This window comes from Echiichthys vipera (genome assembly GCF_963691815.1).
Source record: "Echiichthys vipera genome assembly, chromosome: 3".
In the NCBI taxonomy this organism is placed as follows: domain Eukaryota; kingdom Metazoa; phylum Chordata; class Actinopteri; order Perciformes; family Trachinidae; genus Echiichthys; species Echiichthys vipera.
Window position 1 is genome coordinate 35,966,037 of NC_139828.1, and position 22,934 is coordinate 35,988,970.

General features: G+C 41.9%; 1 protein-coding gene across 1 annotated transcript in view; it reads right to left on the reverse strand.

The window, feature by feature from the left end:
• Positions 1–2,901: 2,901 nt before the first annotated feature.
• The window catches only part of LOC310966605 (uncharacterized protein), a 42,583-nt gene continuing 22,550 nt past the window's right edge, over positions 2,902–22,934 (reverse strand). Inside the window, exons 4-6 of the mRNA XM_083940379.1 lie at positions 4,002–4,146; positions 3,627–3,670; positions 2,902–2,967 (exon numbers count right to left, since the gene is read on the reverse strand). Coding sequence (XP_083796505.1) covers positions 2,913–2,967; positions 3,627–3,670; positions 4,002–4,146 — 244 coding nt within the window. The 3' untranslated portion in view covers positions 2,902–2,912. The remainder of the gene's footprint in view (positions 2,968–3,626; positions 3,671–4,001; positions 4,147–22,934) is intronic.

Sequence of the window (22,934 nt, forward strand, 5' to 3'; positions counted from 1 at the left end):
TTAATGTCTTATCTACAGCTTTGTCTAGTGAATGTTTATGATATATTATTTATGAGTTATTACAAAGCGAACAAATAGTTGGAATCCACAGATGCATCGTTTTCTATTGTTGCTTTGGTGGTTGCCACGCACGCTGCGGAAGTGGCTATAGAGACGGAGCCAGTCCGCTGCATGCAAACCCTAATTTACTTAAAACTAATAAATATTGTTCAAACACCTAGCATCTGAACTGTTTCTTAACATAAAGACCATATATATGAAGAAAAAACGGGAGTTAGGCTATATTCAATATTTAAAGTATACGGCACATTATTTACTACCCTTTTTGCAAACCAGAAAACTGCATACCTATTTCAAGAATACATCTTTACTTTTTGTTGACATAGATCATCTTTATGTAATCTCAATACTAATCCAGCTGTTCTAGATATATGATATATGTAATATATATATATATATATATATATATATCTTTTTTTTGTGAACCCATTTATTTACAAACCGGAAGAACCACAGAAAACTACAACTATGGCAGATAGCAGTACTTAGCGTTATTGCTCGGCTCATTGGAGTTGTAGTTCTTTAATTAAGGTTGAATTTTTCATAGAATTGGAAGTTGTAAATGTTGAAATGAGAATACATTGAGGAGTTTAAGGGCATAGTTAACACATTGATGTAATCAGGTTTTTAAAATCAAATTATTCCATAGGTGAAAATTAATTTGACCCATAATTGACAAAACCCAAAATTGTTGATTGTACTCATGTTATAGCTGGGGTCAAGAGCTCTCTATAACAGTTGGTCCCATTTCTGTATTTCTTTTTATTGCAGAATTATAAGCCCTCAAACAGGTCCTGAGGTCAAGGTTCAAAGTTCATTATTTCAAAACCGGAGCCATGTAGAATATTAATACTAACATATTATTACTCCCCAGGTCGAGACCTTTCCAATGATGTATTTGGTTTAGCTCTACAGCAAAGTTTGAATTTTTTCATGTCATGGACTCAGGTCATCCAAACCCTACATCCAGACAGCACTTTGAAGGCTCTACACATAAAAGTTTGTTTGTTTGTTTGTTTCCTTCATTCTTTGTTTGTTTCTTTGTTGACTGACATGAGTCACCTTCATATATCACAATATTTACTGTGTATATGTTATTATTAGCCAATGCAAGCATTAAGAATGATGTTTTATGTATGACGCACAAATGCCGCACGCGCGCGCGCACGCACACACACACACACACACACACACACACACACACACACACACTCACTCACTCACTCACTCACTCACTCACTCACTCACTCACTCACTCACTCACTCACTCACTCACTCACTCACTCACTCACACACACACACACACACACACACACACACACACACACACACACACACACACACAGTGATTTATTTGATGATGTAGATCAAATATCCTCAGCAACATATTATTACATATATAGATTATATGATTTTCAAACCTGTGACAAGCTTCAGCTGCTTGATAACGAGCACATCATTAGAATCAGGTGTGTTGGACCAGGGAGAAACTTAAACATGCAGGACAGTGGCTCTCCAGGACTGAAATTTGGGGAAGTTAACAAGGACCAAGGCTGTTGCCTAGCACGGGAATTACATTCAAATGTCTATAGCCTGTTATCTATTATTTAGTATTTACCTTTTATTTATTTTTTTGTCTTTTTCCTTTTAATATGACAATATGATAATAAAAACCCATTCTGATTCGTATGTGGTTCAATATTAATTGAGGAAGACACATACGAAATACGATTTTATTTTAAATATAATCAGCCATATATTCTTAAAAATATAATATTAAACTATATTAATGAGCCACTTCATATTTTACAATCACTGGCTATAAAATGTCTCATCAACAGAGCTAGTGACGCTGACCGGCGGCAATTTGAGTTGGAATGCAGCCCATCCACGGCGGACAGCTCATAATAGTATTCGAAAACACCACGCTAAACGGCGGCAATTTGAGTTGGAATGCAGCCCATCCACGGCGGACAGCTTATAATAGTATTCGAACACACCACTTCCGCCTTTAACACAAACCAAACAAGCGCAACGGTGGCTGGGGGTAAAAACGTAGCCTTCCGTTATCCAAAACTGACAAAATAAAACTATATTTCTCAGATCCGAAAGAAATAATTATAATCGATGGCCATTGCATTAACCCATCGTATTGTGAAGTTATTAAGGACTCTTTATCAGGAGATTGTTGAAAAAAATGCTTCCGGGAGGCGGGTCCTCGGTTCTCCAATGGGACTGCAGGATGATTTAAAACCCATGTCAAATCATAAATGTATTCAAAAACAAAAGCCCAATTATTTACTTAGTAAAGGACAACAATTATGAGTCTGAGCTAAGTGATTCTACGATAAAAACGTTATCCCTCTCTGGCATCTTCTTACCTTATCCTTATGGGTGTTATTACACCAGCCAAGAATGAGCATTTCAGATGAATCGATAAGGTGCCTGTAGATCATGGTGATTGTGAATACATTCAAAAGTTTATTTTTAGCTGTGTGAACAGGATGTACTCTTCCTTTTGTCTGGGTATTGTCTTCAGCATACAAATACATAATACATAGAAAGAAACCCAGGGGATGGAAAAATATTTCTGCTTTAAGAAAAGGTGAGGGAATAAGCCAAAAAATAATTGTTTTACATCCACCTTTTTTCAGTAAATCATTCTATTTCTCATGTTTTTAAGATGGTGACTGAACACTAAATTTGTCAACAGTAAAAATAACACAAAATGTTGTTTTTTTTGGGAAACTGCAACTACTACAATTCGCTCTTGAAAGGTTCTGAACGATCATAGAAATCAAGTGTATATGAAAGAACACAGCCAGTAACTGGTATATGTGTTTTAAAAACATTTATTTTTGCAAAACATTTTCTTTCGGCTCCCAGGAGTTTTTCCATTTGTCCCCACTGTAAGACAGAAACACAGCAAGAAGTATTACTGTCAAATTGTTCATAATTTTTGAGAATATAACTGACACTGTACTATTTACAATGAGATATGGATTATACAGGTATGCATGCATTCTTTTTTGAAAATGAGCTTTTCAATATCATATTTAGACAGTGTATAAGAAAACTCCCCAACGTCTGTGTGAAAGGTATGGAGAAGGAATGGGGGCAACAGAAGTGTTACACCCCTGAGCTGGCATTGGAGGTAGTCACAGAATGTATTGCCAGTATGAATCTTTTTTTCTTCATGTTTTTGGTCAAGTTAAATCTTGCAGTTTTGTGCCGTTTTATGAGGAATGTTTTTTTCTTAGATCGCATTAGACACCAGGCCAAAACTGAGAAAATTGTGGCGTTCACTTTTATAAGGTGATACAATTTTGAATCATTTCACATTATAGTGATATTGCACAGGGGGTTTCTTGATTATGTTATATACTGTGAATTTATTTCAAGTCCAATGCACAATACTGCCCAAAACATTTGACTGCTAGGTGACTTGCTTGACCCTCAGACTTTGCTGACCCTTATTAAACTGCAGTTAAAGTTGAAGACATTTTACTTTTTTTATTAGTGGATTTTCCTCATCTACAGTAAAATAAACTTAAGAACATACACACCATCCAGAGCAAGGCAGCCACTGCACCAACACCTCGGCACGGTCCTTAAAAAAGAAAGAAAGATATAAGGAACAATAAGTGTGTGACACTTGATTAGAGCACAAAACAGTTTGCTGTACAAACTGAACATGTCAGTACCAAATGAAAGAGACATAATACCACTATGGAATCAATCAAGATTCATTATTCCGCATCAAATTGTGGAAGGACACAGTTAAAGACTGATGGGTAACCAGGTCTGCATTTTCATCCTAAGCCATGTTGTTCACATGTTAACAAAGAAAAAAAGACTCTGCTTTGCTATATGCAGAAATATGTTGCAAAGGCAGTATTTCAAAGGAGTCTTGAAAATATAGCATGCACTGTGTACATTACCGCTAATAAGACTTTCATAAATCCTCTTAATTGTAATAAGGGCATTCCTGGCATCTTCTGTGTCCATTTCCCATGGACAGATACACTCGGCTGTAAACCCATCTGGAGCTCTGATGGCAAGGAGGATGGGATGTCAATTGTGGAGCTGAAACAAAATTGGCACAAAATCACAAGACAGAAAATTGGATACATAAATGGAAGGTCATAATAAATAAAAAAATATATTTTATGCTTTAATACCTATACATATAAGCTATACATTGAGACTCAGAGTGAGGTCACTATAAACTGTTTTAGTAGCAATTTAAAAAACAAAAGACCTTGGTAACAAACACAGCTATTCCAATTCAGTGTGAGACAAGGGAAGCATCACATGCTTCAATATCTAAAAACACAGCTAACGCTACAAACTATCCAATTAAATTTTATTCATGGTATCTAATCATAACAGAAGTAGTCTCAGGACACTTTTCATAAAGAGCAGGTCAAAACCACACTATAAGATATCAAAGACCGTCAGATATGCGTTAAGGAACAACTTCCGAATTCTAATCCTGCAATGTAAATGTTCATTTTCAGGATATTTTATCCAAAATTGATAGATAGCAATGTGTTTATATATACGCAATAACAGCAGGCTCTGATCTAGTAGTACATAACCCTGTTCACCAGTGACTTAGGGCGCACTCACACTGTCCCTCCGCACCGCGCCTCGGGCTTTAGGGTACTTGTCCCCCCTCCCTCTCCCCCCGCGCCCCAGGCCCGTTTGTACTCACACTGCCTGGGCCTCGCGCAAATGCTTCACATGTCACATGCATTGATTAACGTCATTGCCATGCGTCTCTTTGTTTACAAATCTTTCCATAGACCTCTGAGTTTTTGTGCGTCTTGTCGACTGTTTTTGAATATTTTCATCGACCAAATCTGCAGTAAACACTCCACCTCCGCATCACACCACCGTGAACCTTTTGCCGCCATTGTTGTTGTTGTTAAATGTCCGCGCATGGTCCGTCCTTCTATTTACTATGTCCGAACAGGCGCACATAAATGACATCAGAACCGCCGTAGGCATCGTGCTTGGCTCGTACATGTTCAAACGGGCTCTACAAAAGCCCACCTCTCTCAGGCGGGCTGTGGACGGCCCACTGGCCGCAGTTATACCCGGAGCGGTTGCACTCACACTGGTCAAACGCACTAGGCTTTAGCCGAAAAACCAGTTTTGGCCCGGTGCGGAAGGACAGTGTGAGTGCGCCCTTAGGTAGAGTGAAAACAAGACAACAAGACAAGACAATTGGGAGTGGTACAGTAAATCGAGAATTCAGTTCACTTCAGTTACTTGACGGGTCGACCACAGTATGTCAGATTGCAGGACGGAGTGTCTGACACTGCGGTCAGCAGCACTGGAGCTCCACAGGGAACTGTTCTTTCCCCATTTCTGTTCACCCTGTACACCTCAGACTTTCAGTTCCTCTCTGAGTCCTGCCACCTGCAGAAGTTTGCTGAAGATTCTGCAATTGTTGGCTGTGTCAGTGAGGGAAAGGAGGAGGAATACAGGGGCGTTGTGGACTCCTTTGTTGACTGGTGTGCAGCTAATCACCTGGTTCTAAACACCACCAAGACTAAGGAGCTAGTGGTGGATTTCCGCAGGAGTGAATCTGCCCCCACATCCATCTCCATCAACGGCGTGACTGCGGATGTTGTCCAGGATTACAAATACCTTGGAGTATACCTGGGGCCTGTTTCACAAAGCAGGTTCAAAAAACTCTGAGTCTAACCCTGAACTGTGAGTTGATCTACTCTGAGATAGGAAACTCTGAGTTTTCGGTTCCAGAACAGCAGATTTGCGTTAGGTTGATCAACTCAGAGTAATTTGACCTGGAGTTAAGCGCGTGCACCACAAGTAAAAAAAGACAGCATCAATGGAGCCATGATTCGACGAGTCACCATGGAGACGGGGAAGCGAAGGGCTACGCTACAACTGGAAATGGAAATATTAATGCGCTGATACGGAGAGTTTGAGCAGGTTTACACCGCTGCAGCAGCAAAAGAGAGGGAGACGGTGCGGGAGGACATTGCTGCTCGGGTCAGTGCGTAAGTTTAAATGTAGTCCTGTTGCAATCACAGTAATATCACAGGGGGAACTGCTTGAGTGGGAGCCTATTAATTTATTTCATTTAAGTGCAACCCCGCGGGGGAGAAGCGCAGCTTAAGATGAAACATAAAAACATTTTTCAAACAGGTAAAACCTCAGCACAGTCTCATGGTGACGCCTCATTTTGAGCATGTTTTACATCGTAAAGTAAATATTACCGTAAGTGGCTGTTTTTTATACAACATATCAATGTTGTATAAAAAACTCCCATTTGCAAAAAAAACGCAGCGCAACACACAATATCTGCTGTGATGTGAGAGCATTACTGGTTGTTAATGTTGGAAATGTAAGGAGGGATGAGATGGACTGTGACATGAAACGGTGTTGTGCCGTATTCAGCCCCCTCGCATTATAGGTGATATTCTGGATCAGAAGGCTATATAGGAGTAGTTTATATACCGGTAACCCAATTAAAAGCACACACAAAGAACCTATGAATTGCAAGAAAAGCTGGGATTATATTTAGAAACGCTAAGTCAAATACATTCAACTTGCTCAAAAGATCCATTTCATTCATTTTGTAATTATGGCTGCAGTATATTAAGGACGTCTATGCGCGGTCTGATAATGATCTCCCGACCAATATTTAATTCTCTCTGCGAAATGCGTCACCTTCATCCACGGGATCGTTATCAAAAGGACATGCCATGGTAGTGTAAATATTCACCACCTAATATAACTTCTAATGTAGGCCTACTGAATGATTTTTATACGTTGTATACAAAAACTCCCGTTTGCAAAAAAACGCAGCGCAACACAGAATATCTGCTGTGATATGAAACGGTACCGCTCAAAAAGAGAATTGCCTGGAAATTCAAGAACATCTATAATCAATAGTTTGATAATCATCTCCCGACGAATATTTAATTCTCTGTGCAGTAATGCTGCACCTTCATCCACGGGATCGTTATCAAAAGGACACGCCATGGTAGTGGAAATAGTCACCACCTAATATAACTTCTAATGTCTGATTTTTGCAATGATTTTCTGAAAAAACAGACAGAACTATACTACGCCAAAACTCGCGTGCTGACTGAATGAATGAGGAAATCAAACACCGTGTGTGGCTGAAAGAGGGCGGAGACAGAGAGAAACTCAAGGTTTTCCGAGAAAAACCTGGTCCCGACCAGGTTAGTTTCAGAGAGCATGTTACCATGGTAACTGACCGAGAGGTTAAGTTACCTCTCTTTGTGAAACAGGCTAGAGTTACCCCTCTGTCTCTGGTTTGAGTTACCTCCCTTTGTGAAACGGAAAACTCAGAGTTTCCCTCATTTCAGGGTTAACAGACTCAGAGTTTTCACTAAACCTGCTTTGTGAAACAGGCCCCTCGACAACAAACTGGACTGGTCCAAGAACACTGAGGCTGTTTACAAGAAGGGCCAGAGTTGTCTCTATTTCCTGAGGAGGCTCCGGTCATTCAATGTATGTAACACCATGCTGAGGATGTTCTATCAGTCGGTGGTAGCCAGTGCCATCTTCTTTGCTGTTGTGTGCTGGGGCAGCAGACTGAGGGCAGTAGACGCCAAGAGGATCGGTAAGATCATCAGGAAGGCTGGCTCCGTCATGGGGGTCAAACTGGACTCTTTGGTGGCGGTGTCTGAGAGGCGGATGCTGTCTAAACTGCACAGCATCCTGGACAACAACTCTCACCCTCTCCACCATCTGCTGACTTCCGGCAGAAGCACCTTCAGCCACAGACTCATTCTCCCCAGGTGTAATACTGAACGCCGGAGGAAGTCTTTTCTTCCGGCGGCCATCAAATTTTATAATTCATCTCCCCCTGGTCAGGTAAGGAACAGTGGAGACACTGTATCCTGAAAAATGTCACTTTATATCATCACTGCACCACTTTATTCAGTTGTACTGTTACTTACTTCAGTAAGAAATGCTGCTACACTTACACTGTCACTTTATACCACCACTACATCACTTTATTTTGTGGTACTGTAACTTACTGCTGCTACACTTTACACTGTCACTTGATACCACCACTATGTCAATTTATTTTGTGGTACTGTAACTATCTGCTGCTACACTTACTGTGCTTTAGGACATGCTGCTACATTTCACTGTGGTTTACTATAACTTACTTCAGTATGAAATGCTGCTACACTCCACTGTGCCATACTGTCACTTAGTTCTGTAGGAAATGCTGCTACATTTTTAACACTTATAACTTATCGCTCCTTCTCACTTATTTAGTTTGTACTTATTTCATTTCAATCTGCTGCTAAACTGCACTGTGCGTATTGTTGTATATTGTATATACCTACGCTTAACCACAATGTCTGTTGCACTCTGTCACACTTAATTGCTTGACTGATTTTACGTTAGCTTTATTTTGATTTGATTTATGTTTTTATGCTTATTGTTACTCTGACCCTTTCCCACCTTTGTATTGAAACTGCACAATAATTTCCCTCGGGATAAATAAAGCTTCTTGAATCTTGAATCTTGAATTGCGGTCAGATTTGACGTTGATTTAGGATAAAAGGGTCCTTCATCCTGAATTTCTGGGTTTTAATTACCCTAGGAGGGTTTGAGGTTGTAAAACACACCATATCTCATATTGAAACAAGTATAAAAACGTCTTATCTCCCGCTCCCTTCCTGTGACGCTGAGCAGAAAAACCAGACACAAAGAACTCACAAAACAGCACTTCCTCTCAGGGTTCTACATATGAAAGCAGCAGAGCCATCATTCCTACTGACCCAAAACTATCTCCAGGTGTCTTTAGCATGAATGCAAAATCAGCTGGTTATCCTATGATGCTGCTGCTGTCACAACTGGCTTCTCTGACTTGTACCGGAGACTGGATATTTTTAAAGCTGAGGGCATAACTCAGAAATGCCAGGAGGCTGTCCTTGCTGTGGTACTCAGCTATGAATACTCCTGCAGCCTCTTCTTTTTGCTGGTTCTAGATCAGGTATACAGTGTACCCTATGTCATTTTCAAGAGCTAGCATAAAGTTTTCCCTCTTGTATTTTCCAAACTGTAGGATGTACTCTCCCATCATTTCTGTTTTGTCTGAGGCATCACCCCCTCTCATGACAACCACAATCCGAGCATTATCCCTGCTCCTCCTTCAACGCAGCAGACTTGTCCTGCAGTGACGGGTTGTCCTTCAGCAGTTTGTCTGCCTCGGTGGGATCCTGGTGAAGATATCCGAGCGGTCCAGTGCGAAAGACCACACTGACTTTCCCAGGGAAGAAACTGTGTTTGTGCATTTTCCCTGTAATGAAGAAAACTATTTTGTCCTTCAATAGGTTATAGACAGGCACTGTTTTGTGTAACATATGTTGAAAGATCGGGGCTCAATGGGAATCAGGAAACAGGGAGGTTTGAATCTTAGGCCCAGCACTTTTAGGGCCCATGCACACAGAGATGCGTTTTCCTCTAACCGTACAACTTTAGTATCGTTTTGGCCGACAATCCACACGCAGCCGGCGAAACCACAGACTTTGTTGAACAAGGCTGTCATCATCCCACCTCCAACCTCTAACCCCGCGGTGTCACATACCAACAACAGTGCTGCTGCGTGAGAGGAGAAAGACAGACCCCATAGACTGTTACTGAACTGGACTCTAAGCCACATGTATGGGAATGAATTAGGCCGACCACAGATTTCTCCCTTTTCCCTGATTCTCTGAATAAGGAGCTTAACTGCTCTCTAGTCTCTTTTTCATAAATCAAGCTCTAAGAAGGTGTGAAAAGTCTTTAAATGTAATGAGAAAGTGGCGCCTATGTATATGGTGTGTGTGTATTTTACTTACAGTTTGTCCAAACTATCGCTGCAACTGTACTGAAAGATCCACTGATTTACTTTTACCTGCTAAAAAAAAGAATAAAATAAAGTGACAGTATTGTAGCATACACAGCATGACGCAGTATGAAAAGCCCTGAGAGTTGCTGTTGCAGTGGTGGAAAGTACATTTACTACATTACGTTAGGTACAATTTTGAGGTATTTGTACATTAGTAATTCCATTTTAATCTACTTTATACTCGACTACATTTATCTAGTAACTTAACAGATTTAGATTGTTAATACAAATGAAATGACACATATTGTTATACATTAAGCTAAACAGCAGTCAATAAAAGTATCCCTACCTTTATCAGCTGCAACATTAAAGTGTTAATTACATTAACCTATAAATAATTATAATACAACACTACTCTGAAATAAACCTGTAGGTCTAATTGGATCAAAGGTGTGACTATAAAATGGAATATTTGATAAAGAAAATTAATAAAGAAAAATTACAAAAAATGAATAACTTTAATTTATTAAAAACTTCACACAGAGAACCAATTAAATGTAGGGCCTTGACTCACGTTCAGATTATGAGATTGAGTATTCTCAATAAACTTATCGTTAATCAAGTAAATATTAGTTATCACCAATAATTTTCAAAGATAGTAATAAAAATTACTCTAGTTAAACCAGAGTTCCTCGGGGCACCACCGTCATAGACGGAGTGACAACTAATATTAAAGTCTCATTTAATATATTAAACTACTAATTAAGGGTTGAACATCGATAAATGTAATAGTTTAATTAGTTGAATGATTTAAAAGTTATTTTCTTAGTAGAGGCTGGCTCATTCATCTTTGTGTAATATTAAATAAAGAGACATATGGTAAACACAAACATTTATTAACACATTAATAAATGCAACAAACAAAACACAATAAACTAACTAAAGCTAACAGCAAATGTTTGTGTTTGTGTGTGTGTGAAAATAAGACAAAGAGGAGAGGTGGGGGCTTGGACCCCTGCAGAGAAGGTGTGAACATTTAAGTTACACAAAGGCCAGCAGCTTGAAATCTCAGTTCTTATTCAAGTTACAACAAAGTTACAGTTCTATCTACCCGTCCATAAAATCCTATAACATGTAGTAATGCCCAGTTGGTGATTAGTAACCAGTCCATGAGATGGGAGATAAGTTGCGTTGCTTGATGCCAGTGGCTGGTTGAAGTAAGGAAGCTGGTTGCAGACAGGTTATGTCTTGGTTGTTGCTCTTAGGCAAAAGAGGACTAAGGGCGCACTCACACTGTCCTTCCGCACCGCGCCACGGGCTTTAGGGTACTTGTCCCCCCCCCTCCCTCTCCCCCCACTGGCCAGCCCGTTTGCACTCACACTGCCTGGGCCCGCGAGGATGCTTCTTGCCTGTCCATACGTCATCATGCCGTAACACGTCACACGCATTGATTGACGTCATCGCGATGCGTGGCTTTGTTTACAAATCTTTCCATAGACCTCAGAGTTTTTGTGCGTCTTGTCCGACTGTTTTTAAATATTTTCATCCGCCCAAATCTGCAGTAAACACTCCACCTCAGCATCACACCAACGTGAACCTTTTGCCACCATTGTTGTTGTTGTTAAATGTCCGCGCATGGTCCATCTTTTCTTTTTTCTATGTCCGAACAGGCACACATAAAATGACGTGAGAGCTGCCGTAGGCGTCGTGCTCGTACTCTACAAAAGCCCACCTCTCTCAAACGGGCTGTGGACGGCCAACTTGGCTGCAGCTAGACGTGGAGCGGTTGCACTCACACTGGTTCAATTCAATTTTATTCATAGTGCCAAATCATAACAAAAGTTATCTCAGGACACTTTACAGAGTAGGCATAGACCCAGCAATTCCCCCATAGAGTACGGTGGCAACGAACACATTCCCTTTAACAGGCAGGAACGTCGGACAGACCCAGCTCTGTGGAGGACGGCCATCTGTCTTGACCGGTTGGGGAGGAAGAAAAGGAGAGAGAAAGAGAGAAACACAAAGATAGACAAAAGACAGAGAGACTGACACACTTCCATAAGATGCAAGCAGCCAGCGAGTAACAGTAACTATAACAATATCTATAGTAATGTGAACATGACCCACATGTTATGGCAGTCTGCATAGCAGAACAGCAGGAACACGCACATCCAGGGTGACAGAACATGAAAATGAAAATAATTATGACAAACATGATCAATGATGAGTAGGGGCAATAGCAGCTACGATACAGCAAGACATACCACTGATGGTGTTTTTATTGCTACAAATTTTATAATTTATAAAACTATTGACAGAATAAATGACAAATAGTTATTGAAGTAGCAGGAAGCGTCATGCAGGACCACGGCAGCAGGCACCACCACGATCAGCAGGGACCTGCACACAGGACCAGGGCAGCAGGCACCACCAACATCAGCAGGGACCAGCACACAGGACCACTGCAGCAAGCACCACCACGATCAGCAGAGACCAACACACAGGTCCACAGCAGCAGGCATCACCACCATCAGCCGAGACTTGCGTGCAGGACTGGTCAAACGCACTAGGCTCTACCCTAAAAACCTGTCCTCAGATCGCTCTTTGTTCTGCTAAGTTGAGTGGATAACCGGTTGGTTAACCTTTGCTGGTGATCCTACGCCATAGGCCAGGTCCAGTGGGCAGCTGGTCGCTGGATCCAGCAGGAGTGCGTCGAGTTGAGTGTGGAGTTTCGAAGAGAGGGATCCGGGAGAGAGCGAAAGTGCAGGAAGTGTCCTACAGTTTTATAGACACCGGTGATGTCATCACCAGAGGTTAGGTTAGCCAATGACAGTTTGGGGGTCCCTTGAATAATTCACACCTGGTCGTGACCTGTTGTGGGGGAAGGTTGCATGGCCGGCCTTTGTTTCAGCAGGCTGACCTTCTTTTAATCAAACTGAAAGTTTGAGTTAATCAAGAAATGTACAATCATCTTTGGGGTGCCGGTTGCACCTACAAACCACTCTGCTTAATGAATAAATACTTTGAAAGCTACCAGTTGTTTTTGGATGTCTTCCTCATTTTTAAGGTTTTGAATGGACTAACTCCTCCACTATTACAGGCCTTCAGAAAGAAAAAACACTCCAGAGTAAACACCAGAGCACTGAGTGGAGGAGATTGTGATGTACAATGTCGCAGGACTACATTTGGACAAATGTTTAGCAATTTAGCAACCATTCCAATATCTATCAAAATATCCTACAACTATTGCAACTGTTTCCCGCCCCCCGAAACCAAATAACAAGTTTTTAAATGACTGCTGCTTAATATTGCTGGGAGATTTTAACATACACATTGACAATATAAACCATCCTCTTAACAGAGACTTTGCATCCTGCTTTGAGAGCTCTGGATCTCAGCAGCAAACCCATATTCCCACACACTCAAAAGTACACATCCTGGATTTAATATCCTGCTCTAGGGTCACCCCTATTGACTGTGCCATAGCTGAAATCCCCATCACCGACCACTTCCTCCTCTCATTTAACGTCGTCTCATCTCCTTTCACAATATTAAGGACATAAATACGGACCCTCTCTCCTCTAGTATTGACAATTTCATAGACATTGAAGACTTATCCACCCCTGAACAGCTGTTTCCTACTATAACACAGGACTTCATGATATCCTCAACTCCCTCGCTCCACTTAAAACCAGATCCGTCTCTTACTCCTTCTGTGCTCCCTGGTTTACGCCTGAATTCTGGCGTATGAAAGCCAAAGGCAGGCAGCTTGAACGGGCTCACTGTTTACAAAGAAATGTACAAAAATCCTTTTCTGCACTACCAGGACTGCATTACTAAATCCAAATCATACTATTACTCCAGCTTATACCCTGAGCTGACAGGCATGCAGCGCCAGACCGTTGTATTCCTTCATTGGTAAACTATTCGCCCCGGATTGGCATTCCTTTTCTCGTTGTGGTTAGCATGCTCGCTAAGTATTTGTTGTGTGTTTGTTCCTGTTTCTCCGTAGTTTCCCGTGTTCCTGTTTCCTCGTCCGTCTCCCTGATTCTCCTTTGTCTCCTCGTTCCTTTTTTTTCCTCGACATGGTATTGCTTGTTTTTCCCCTGTAGTGTTTTTCGTTTTGTGTGGAATTGTAATTAAACATTTTTTTGTACTTTAATTGCGCGTCAATGTCTGCATTGGGTCCTCTCTTTTGTGTGTTGTCTCTGTACCATTCATGACAAAACAGTCTGGCCATAACATGGACCCCGCGGACATGGAAATTGATCCCCGGATTTTTCCGTTCGTCACGGGGTTACTTCCCAGGGAGTACTGCTCGATAAACATTCACAGACGCTGCAAAGAATCCTGGAGAGTCTCAGTCAGCTGACTGCCTGCGTAGCTCATTTGGAGAAAGGATAGGTAGGACCTCTCTTTGCTGCTCCTGTGAATGCTGAGTCACCCGCTACTACCGTGAGTACTGTCCTCCCTCGTGAGCCCTATGTTCCTGCTCCAGAGTGTTATTGTAGTACATTGGGTGAATGCAGGATTTTTCTGTTTCAATGCTCTCTGGTTTTTGGTCAGCAGCCTCTCACATAAGCTAACGATAGCTCCAAGATAGCCTATGTGCTAGGCTTGTTGTCCTGTAGGGCTCGAGTCTGGGGAGCTGCGTTTTGGAATAACCCCCTGACTCGGCAGGCTACTTTCCAGCAGATCTCCAGTGAGATTATGTCGGTTTTCGATCATCCTGTTTCTAATTGCGATTCCAGCAATCGGTTGCTGGATCTACGCCAGGGTTCCGCTTGTGCTGCTGATTACTCCGTTGAGTTTCGCACTTTAGCGGCAGAATTAGGATGGGATGATCGGGCTCTTCAGAGTATTTTCTTTAAGGGGCTTAATGAGGAGGTTAAGGACAGTTTAGTGGGTAGGTCTGAGCCTGCTAACCTCCAGGAGCTTATTAGTCTTGCCATAAAGATAGACAATTGTCTACGTGAGAGACGGCCAGTTTTCACAGTAACTCCAGGTCCTCTTTCCAGTTTCCCCGAGCATACTTCCTTTGTTCCCGTGAGCAACCAGGTTCCCCTGTCTCCCGCTCCAGACCAGGAGGAACCCATGCTGTTGGAGCCTATTAATTCTTTGTATTAATTATTAGGAAAATGGTATATGGTAACGGCATAAAATAATGATAAGGATAACTATTTAGAATGTGTAATGTACATGAACTACTATTTATTATGATTGTTTTTGTTGTTTATGGCACTCCTTCTAGTCAGGCCATCCTCCTCCCGTGATTAAGGAGAGAGAACAGCTGGTTTGCTGGTCGGCTTTTTGTGTTGAAGGAGTGAGGAGTGAAACACTTTATCAACCGCTTAATTACGTTTTTTATTTGCTTATGGTTTGAAGTCAACCGGAGGATATTTCTGTTTATGTAAATAAATGCGAAACCCTTTTTGTTGAAACAAGAAACATCTCCGCGAGTGCTTTTTATTTAGTGAGTCGTAGACCTCCTCCTCAGAAACTACTCTGACGATTTTTGAACTTTTTTGTATGCAAGAGTAGCCATGACAAGTTGATAAACTCCACCGAAGACTTGAAGGAAAGTGGAGAGTCGACGGATCATGCCGATCACTCGCCGACAGATGAAGCCAAGCAGCCGGCTGGCCGTGAGTAAAATCAGCTGATCAACTTTATGAATGAATGCGCCGCGGCGCTACCTGCGCTACAATGAAACAATCGATCATTATGGAAAGCAAAGTTGTGGATTGTGGATGTGGACTGTAATGAAACAGGAACGTTGGAAGGATGTTCAAGGATAAACTGAACGTAAATTGAAGGAATTTGTGTGGTTATTTGTAATGATGTCTGAGACATCGGAGACCTCAGTTGAGGACATGTTGAAATCGCGCATTGCTTCGCGCAGAGGCAGACTGGGCGCATGCACGAGGAGGATAAATGAAATAAAGGCTTTGATGACTGATGTTGGAAATGTTGATAAAGTCAATGACACATTTGAAGCGTTTAAAGGAGCTCTGGATGAATTTAAAAATGCTCACAGATCCGTGCAAGAGCTCTTATCCGAGGAGGAACAGGAAAATTATTACTATGACTGGTATGAACCCAGAATAACTAACCTGAATTATTTCATGAAAGAGGTTGAAACATGGAAAAGAGAAATTGCACAATCAAAGGTTGAACCACTGGACAGCATATCGAATGTGTCACACAAATCAAAGTCTTCCACTTCTATTGGATCATCAGTCTCCAGATCCTCCTCAGTCTCCTCAGAATTAAAAAAGGCCAAAGCAGAACAGGCTGCTGCTGCAGTGGCTCGAGCTGCTGCTTTGAAAGAAAAACACACGTTGCAACTGGAGGAAACAAAACTGAAATCAAAAATGGAACAAATGGAGTTGGAAGCAGACCTTGCAGCATCAACTGCTAAAATAAAAATTCTACAAAGTGATGAGGTGGATCAGGAAGCTCCAGGTGATGGCATGAACGAGTATTATGACTCTCACCATGAACCAGAAACAATGGAGAGCAATGTGGAATTTGTGCAGTTAGGTGCAGTACCCAAAACCCCACTTCACCAAACCATCTTGAGTCTCCACAGACCTCCACCTACAAGGGGTACCAACACACCCGAAAATAAACCCCAAAACAAGAATTTAACTGAAAAACACAGAACCGAAACTGCAAATCATAATTGCACCGTAACTCATGCTGCACAAGATAACTTGGATGCGGTTATTCGAAGACAAAATGACATAGCAGAACTCATTGTCTCACAGCAAAACTTGTCTAGGTTACCAGCAAGGGAGATTTCTGTGTTTAATGGTAACCCATTGGCATATCAGTCCTTTATCCATGCATTTGAACACTTGATTGAAGACAAGACTAAAAATAATCAGGACAGACTCTACTATCTTGAGCAGTTTACCTCTGGATTACCAAGAGACCTGGTTCGCAGCTGTTTGCATATGGATGACAGAAGAGGCTATAGTGAAGCAAGACATCTCTTAAAAGAGCACTTTGGGAATGAAATTAAGGTTTCTGGAGCTTACCTGGAAAAGGCCTTGAACTGGACAGCGATTAAAGCTGAGGATGGGAAAATGCTGCATGCATATGCAATGTATTTGACAGGATGTTGTAACATAATGCAAGATTTACAGTATTTAGAGGAACTTGAAATCCCATCAAACCTAAGGCTAATGGCATCCAAACTACCCTATAAACTCCGGGAAAGATGGCGAACCACAGCTTATGAGACACAACAGAAAACTGGCAGGAGGATCAGATTTTAGCACCTTGTGAACTTTGTGGAAAAACATGCAAAGATGCTTTTGGATCCGTTGTTTGGAGACATTCAAGACCAAATGACTACAAAAAAGTCTATCCCAAGAAGAAGAAGTGAACTAAAATCAATATGAGGCAAAAACAGCAGCTTTGCTACTTCAGTGGCGGTGAATACAGAGAAAGCAGGATACGCTGTAAAACAATCATCTATTCCAAAACAACCACTTCAGACCAAACCCTGTCCTATCATTCCTTCCTGCGGATTCTGCCAAGGGAAACACGCCCTGATCGACTGCTCACAATTCCAAACACAGTCACATGACAACAAGGTTGAATTCTTAAGAAGCCATGGATACTGCTTTGGTGGCCTACTTAAAGGTCATCTAAGCAAAAATTGTAAAAGAAGATTAATGTGTCAAGTTTGTCAAATGAAACATCCTACTGTACTTCATATTCAAAGGGTAAAAGGCCCAAAACAGGAAAATCAACCAAAAGCCACTGCTGAGACAGAAGATACCGCCATATGCAGTGCTCTTGTTTCAGCAGGTGATGTAACTGGGGCCGTGAGAGACTGTGCACTTGCAATTGTTCCAGTCAGAATTAAAGTGGCAAAGGGGAGCAGGTATATTCAGACCTATGCCTTCCTCGATCCAGGCAGCACAGCAACGTTTTGCACAGAAAATCTAATGAACCGGCTGAATGTGAAAGGACGCAAAACCGAGATACTTTTGCGAACAATGGGACAGGAAAAGCCTGCAGGGACCTATGAGGTCAGAGGACTGGAGGTGGGAGACTTGGAAGGCTGCACATATCTTGACCTTCCGAAAGTTTACACACAGAGCAAAATCCCTGTCTCAACAGAAAATATAATCACAGAAGCTGATTTGAAGAAGTGGCCTTATCTCAGTGGCATCCAGTTAAAAGAAATTGAGGCAGACATTGAACTCCTCATTGGGACTGATGTTCCTCGAGCAATGGAGCCATGGCAAATAATAAACAGTCATGATAATGGACCATATGCGGTCCAAACCTTACTGGGATGGGTGGTAACTGGACCCCCCAGTGTTGATAGTGCTGCAGAACATGATGGGCCCATTGCAGTGTCAAGTAACAGAATCTCTGTTGCTGAGTTGAAGGATCTACTCATCAGACAGTATAACCAGGATTTCTCTGAAAACATGTATCAGGAGAAAATTGAGATGTCAGTTGAGGATAAACATTTTATGGAGATTGCTTCCAAATCAGCATTTCTTAAAGATGGCCACTATCATTTGCCATTGCCTTTCCGGGATAAAGACAAGATCATGCCTGACAACTATGATATAGTAAAGGAACGCACACTGCACCTTATGAAAAAATTTAGGAAGGATAAGAAGTATGCTGAGGAATACACCTCCTTCATGGAAGACATTCTCAAAAAGGGTTATGCAGAAAAGGTTCCACCCCAACAGCTTTGCAGAGAGGATGAACGGGTCTGGTACATCCCGCATCATGGTGTCAACCACAAGCGAAAGCTCAAACTGAGGGTGGTGTTTGACTGTACATCCTCATTTCAAGGAACATCTCTGGACAAGGAGCTCCTCCAAGGTCCAGACCTAACAAACACCCTCATTGGAGCTCTATTAAGGTTTCGTCAAGAACAAATTGCCGTTATGGCAGACATTGAGGCAATGTTTTATCAAGTACAGGTTGTTGAAAAGGACAGAGATTTCCTGAGGTTTTTGTGGTGGCCAGAGAGTGATATCAGCAAACCGCTTGAAGTTTACAGGATGAAAGTTCACCTCTTTGGTGCTGTATCATCCCCGAGTATTGCTAATTTTGCCCTGCGTCAAACTGCTGATGACAACCAGAAGCATTACTCTGATGAAGTTATGAAAACCATCAAAACTAACTTTTACGTGGATGATTGTCTCCGATCAGTGGCAACAGTGGACCAAGCTATGAAGCTTGTCAAAGATCTCACTGAAGCCTGCGGCCAGGGAGGCTTCACACTGACAAAATGGGTCAGCAATGACTGTGAGGTGTTAGCAAGCATTCCTGAGCATCACAGAGCAAAGGCAGTCAAGGAACTGAACCTGGATAAAGAAAAGCTGAAAGAACAAATCACAGTTGAGCCTGCACTTAGAATGCACTGGAACACCCACAGTGACACCTTCAGCTTTAAAGTAACTGTCAAAAGCCGGCCTGCTACCAGGAGAGGTATACTCTCCACAGTTAGTTCACTTTATGACCCGTTAGGTTTTCTCTCTCCTTTCATCCTGAAAGCCAAACAACTACTCCAAGAGCTCTGCAAAGCCAGGTATGGATGGGATCAAATTATTCCACAGGAACTTGCAACACCTTGGCAGAGATGGATCGGGGATTTAAATCAGTTACGTGGGTTTCAAGTAGCAAGATGCATAAAGCCTGAGAACTTTGACCCTGTGGAGACGGCTGAGCTGCATCACTTCTGCGATGCAAGTGAGTCGGGTTATGGTACTGTAAGCTATCTTAGATTAATGAATCAGCAAGGCAAAATCAATATTTCCTTCATATTTGGAAAAGCCAGAGTCTCACCTCTCAAGCAGATTACCATACCCAGGCTTGAACTCACTGCAGCAACACTGGCTGTAAAAGTGGATCGGATGCTGAGGAAGGAGTTGGATTTACCACTCACAGATTCAACTTTCTGGACAGATAGTACATCTGTATTAAAATATATCCCCAATCAAACAAGGAGATTTCATACATTTGTATCCAATAGAGTTGCAGTGATCCATGACCTCTCCCGCACAAGCCAGTGGAGACACATAAATTCAAGAGACAATCCAGCCGATGATGCATCACGAGGGTTGCATGTAGAATCTTACTTGAGATCAAGATGGCTGAGAGGACCCGAATACCTGGGCAGAGAGAAAAATACATGGCCAAAGATCACGCAAGGTCTAGGAGAAATATCAGCAAATGACCCGAGGTGAAAAAGGAGGTCACAGTTAACAGTGTGAGAATTGAAAACCAACATCCGATTGGCACATTAATCAAGTATCACTCATCATGGAACCAACTTCAGAGGTCTGTAGCCTGGATACTGAAGGTGAAAAAACTACTTCAACTGCTAAGTCAGATAAGAAATGGTCAGACACACGTGTCTTCGGAGACGAAGAGAAAACTGAAAGATGAGCGCGGGACACAAAACTTATCAGTGGAGGATATGGAAGAGGCAGAGAGGGCAATCGTTTGTTTTGAACAAAGACGCTACTTCAGCCATGAATTTACTTGCCTGGAACACGGCAAAACCCTCAGTTCAAGAAGCACCATCCGCAAACTGGATCCAATTTTTGATAATGTCATCTTAAGAGTAGGAGGTAGAATAAACAAAAGTGCAATGCCAGTGCACCAGAAGAATCCAATTATTCTCCCTAAAGGTGCTCACATATCTAACCTCATCCTACAACATATCCATCATCAAGTTGGGCACTCAGGAAGAAGCCATATGCTTTCCAGGCTAGGACAAAGGTTTTGGCTCCCTCATGCAAACTCCTTAGCCAGGAAAATCATCAGGAACTGTGTATTTTGCAGGCGCATGCAGGCAAGACCTGGTGAACAGAAAATGGCAGATCTTCCTGAGGATCGGTTGTATCCGGACCTACCTCCCTTTAGTCATGTTGGCATTGACTACTTTGGTCCCATTGAAGTGAAGAGGGGCCGCACTCAGGTAAAACAGTGGGGGGTCATCTTCACCTGCCTGGTGAGTCGAGCTATCCACCTGGAAATGGCAAACTTCCTAACGACAGATTCATGCATAAATGCTATTCGCAGATTCATCTGCAGAAGAGGACCAGTCTTAAGTATCAGGACTGACTGTGGGACAAACTTTGTTGGAGCCCAAAGGGAACTACAGGAAGCTTTGAAAGAGCTGAATCATCAGAAGATTCAAAACACCCTTCTAATAGAGGGAATAAAGTGGATTTTTAACCCTCCTTTTGGAGCCCACCACGGCGGAGTCTGGGAAAGACTGATCAGACTAGTCAAAAAGAGCCTTACATCTGTTCTAAAACAGCAAACACTGGACGATGAAACCCTATCAACAGCGCTGTGTGAGGTAGAAGCCATCCTGAATGGCCGACCAATAACTAGTGTCAAGTGACCCCAATGACCTGGAACCACTATCCCCAAACCATTTGCTTCAGCTGAAGGCGAAAACAACTATGCCACCAGGGGTTTTTGAAAAAAAGGATCATTATTCAAGGAAGAGATGGAGACAAGCACAGTATCTTGCAGATCTCTTCTGGAGACGTTGGACAAAAGAGTATCTTCCACTCATGCAAGAAAGGAGCAAGTGGAACAGCATAAAAAGGAACCTGAGTCCTGGAGATCTGGTCATTATTGTTGACAACACAGCACCAAGGAACTCATGGATTACTGGCCGTGTTGTAAAGACATTTCCAGATGCCAAGGGTTTCGTGAGGAGCGTTTTGGTTAAAACCAAAAGCAGTGTGATTCAACGACCAATAGATAAGCTCTGTCTTCTAATGGAGGCAGCCGTATGAATGGAGGGAGGCCGTGAATTTCCATCCTTCACTATGGACTGATTCAGATATTCTGACATAATTATGAACTTTGATAAGACAGAAAGTCATCATCAAGTAACTGACTGGACTTTGAGTTTAAGTAGCATAATTTATTTTCTATTGTGTAACTGCTTTATTTTGGCTCCTTTGAACCTTATTTATGTAATTGTTTTGCTAAAGCCAACAATTAGGGGCCGGAATGTTGGAGCCTATTAATTCTTTGTATTAATTATTAGGAAAATGGTATATGGTAACGGCATAAAATAATGATAAGGATAACTATTTAGAATGTGTAATGTACATGAACTACTATTTATTATGATTGTTTTTGTTGTTTATGGCACTCCTCCTAGTCAGGCCACCCTCCTCCCGTGATTAAGGAGAGAGAACAGCTGGTTTGCTGGTCGGCTTTTTGTGTTGAAGGAGTGAGGAGTGAAACACTTTATCAACCGCTAAATTACGTTTTTTATTTGCTTATGGTTTGAAGTCAACCGGAGGATATTTCTGTTTATGTAAATAAATGCGAAACCCTTTTTGTTGAAACAAGAAACATCTCCGCGATTGCTTTTTATTTAGTGAGTCGTAGACCTCCTCCTCAGAAACTACTCTGACGATTTTTGAACTTTTTTGTATGCAAGAGTAGCCATGACACATGCAGCTAGGTCCTAGTCACTGGACTCCCGCTGAACCTGAGCGGCGCTTTAGAGACCGATTATGTATTTACTGTGGAGCTCCCAATCATCAGATAGCCAACTGTCACAGACGGTTAAACTGTCAGACCCACCAGTCAAAGACAGGGGTCCTGGTGAGTCGTTCGGTTGTTCCTAATAGTCCCCGCCAATGTATTAATCTGGACATAGTTTTGAGTTGTGAGGGCAGGGAATTTTTCCTTCATGCATTTATTGACTCTCGGGCTTAAACTAATATTATACTGAATTTGTTAAAGCTAATGCTATTCCTGTGAACCAGCTAGAGACTCCATTAATGGTTAATAGTCTCAGTGGAAGCGAACTCGCTCAGATCTCCGCAGAGACTTTGCCTTTAACCATGTCTCTTGCTGGTAACCAGTCCATTGCCTTCCACTAATGCTCCCGTAGTTCTTGGTCTCCCCTGGCTTATCACTAACAACCCAGTTATTGACTGGTTAACAGGTAGGGTTGTGAATTGGAGTAGCAATTGCCATTCTTCTTGTC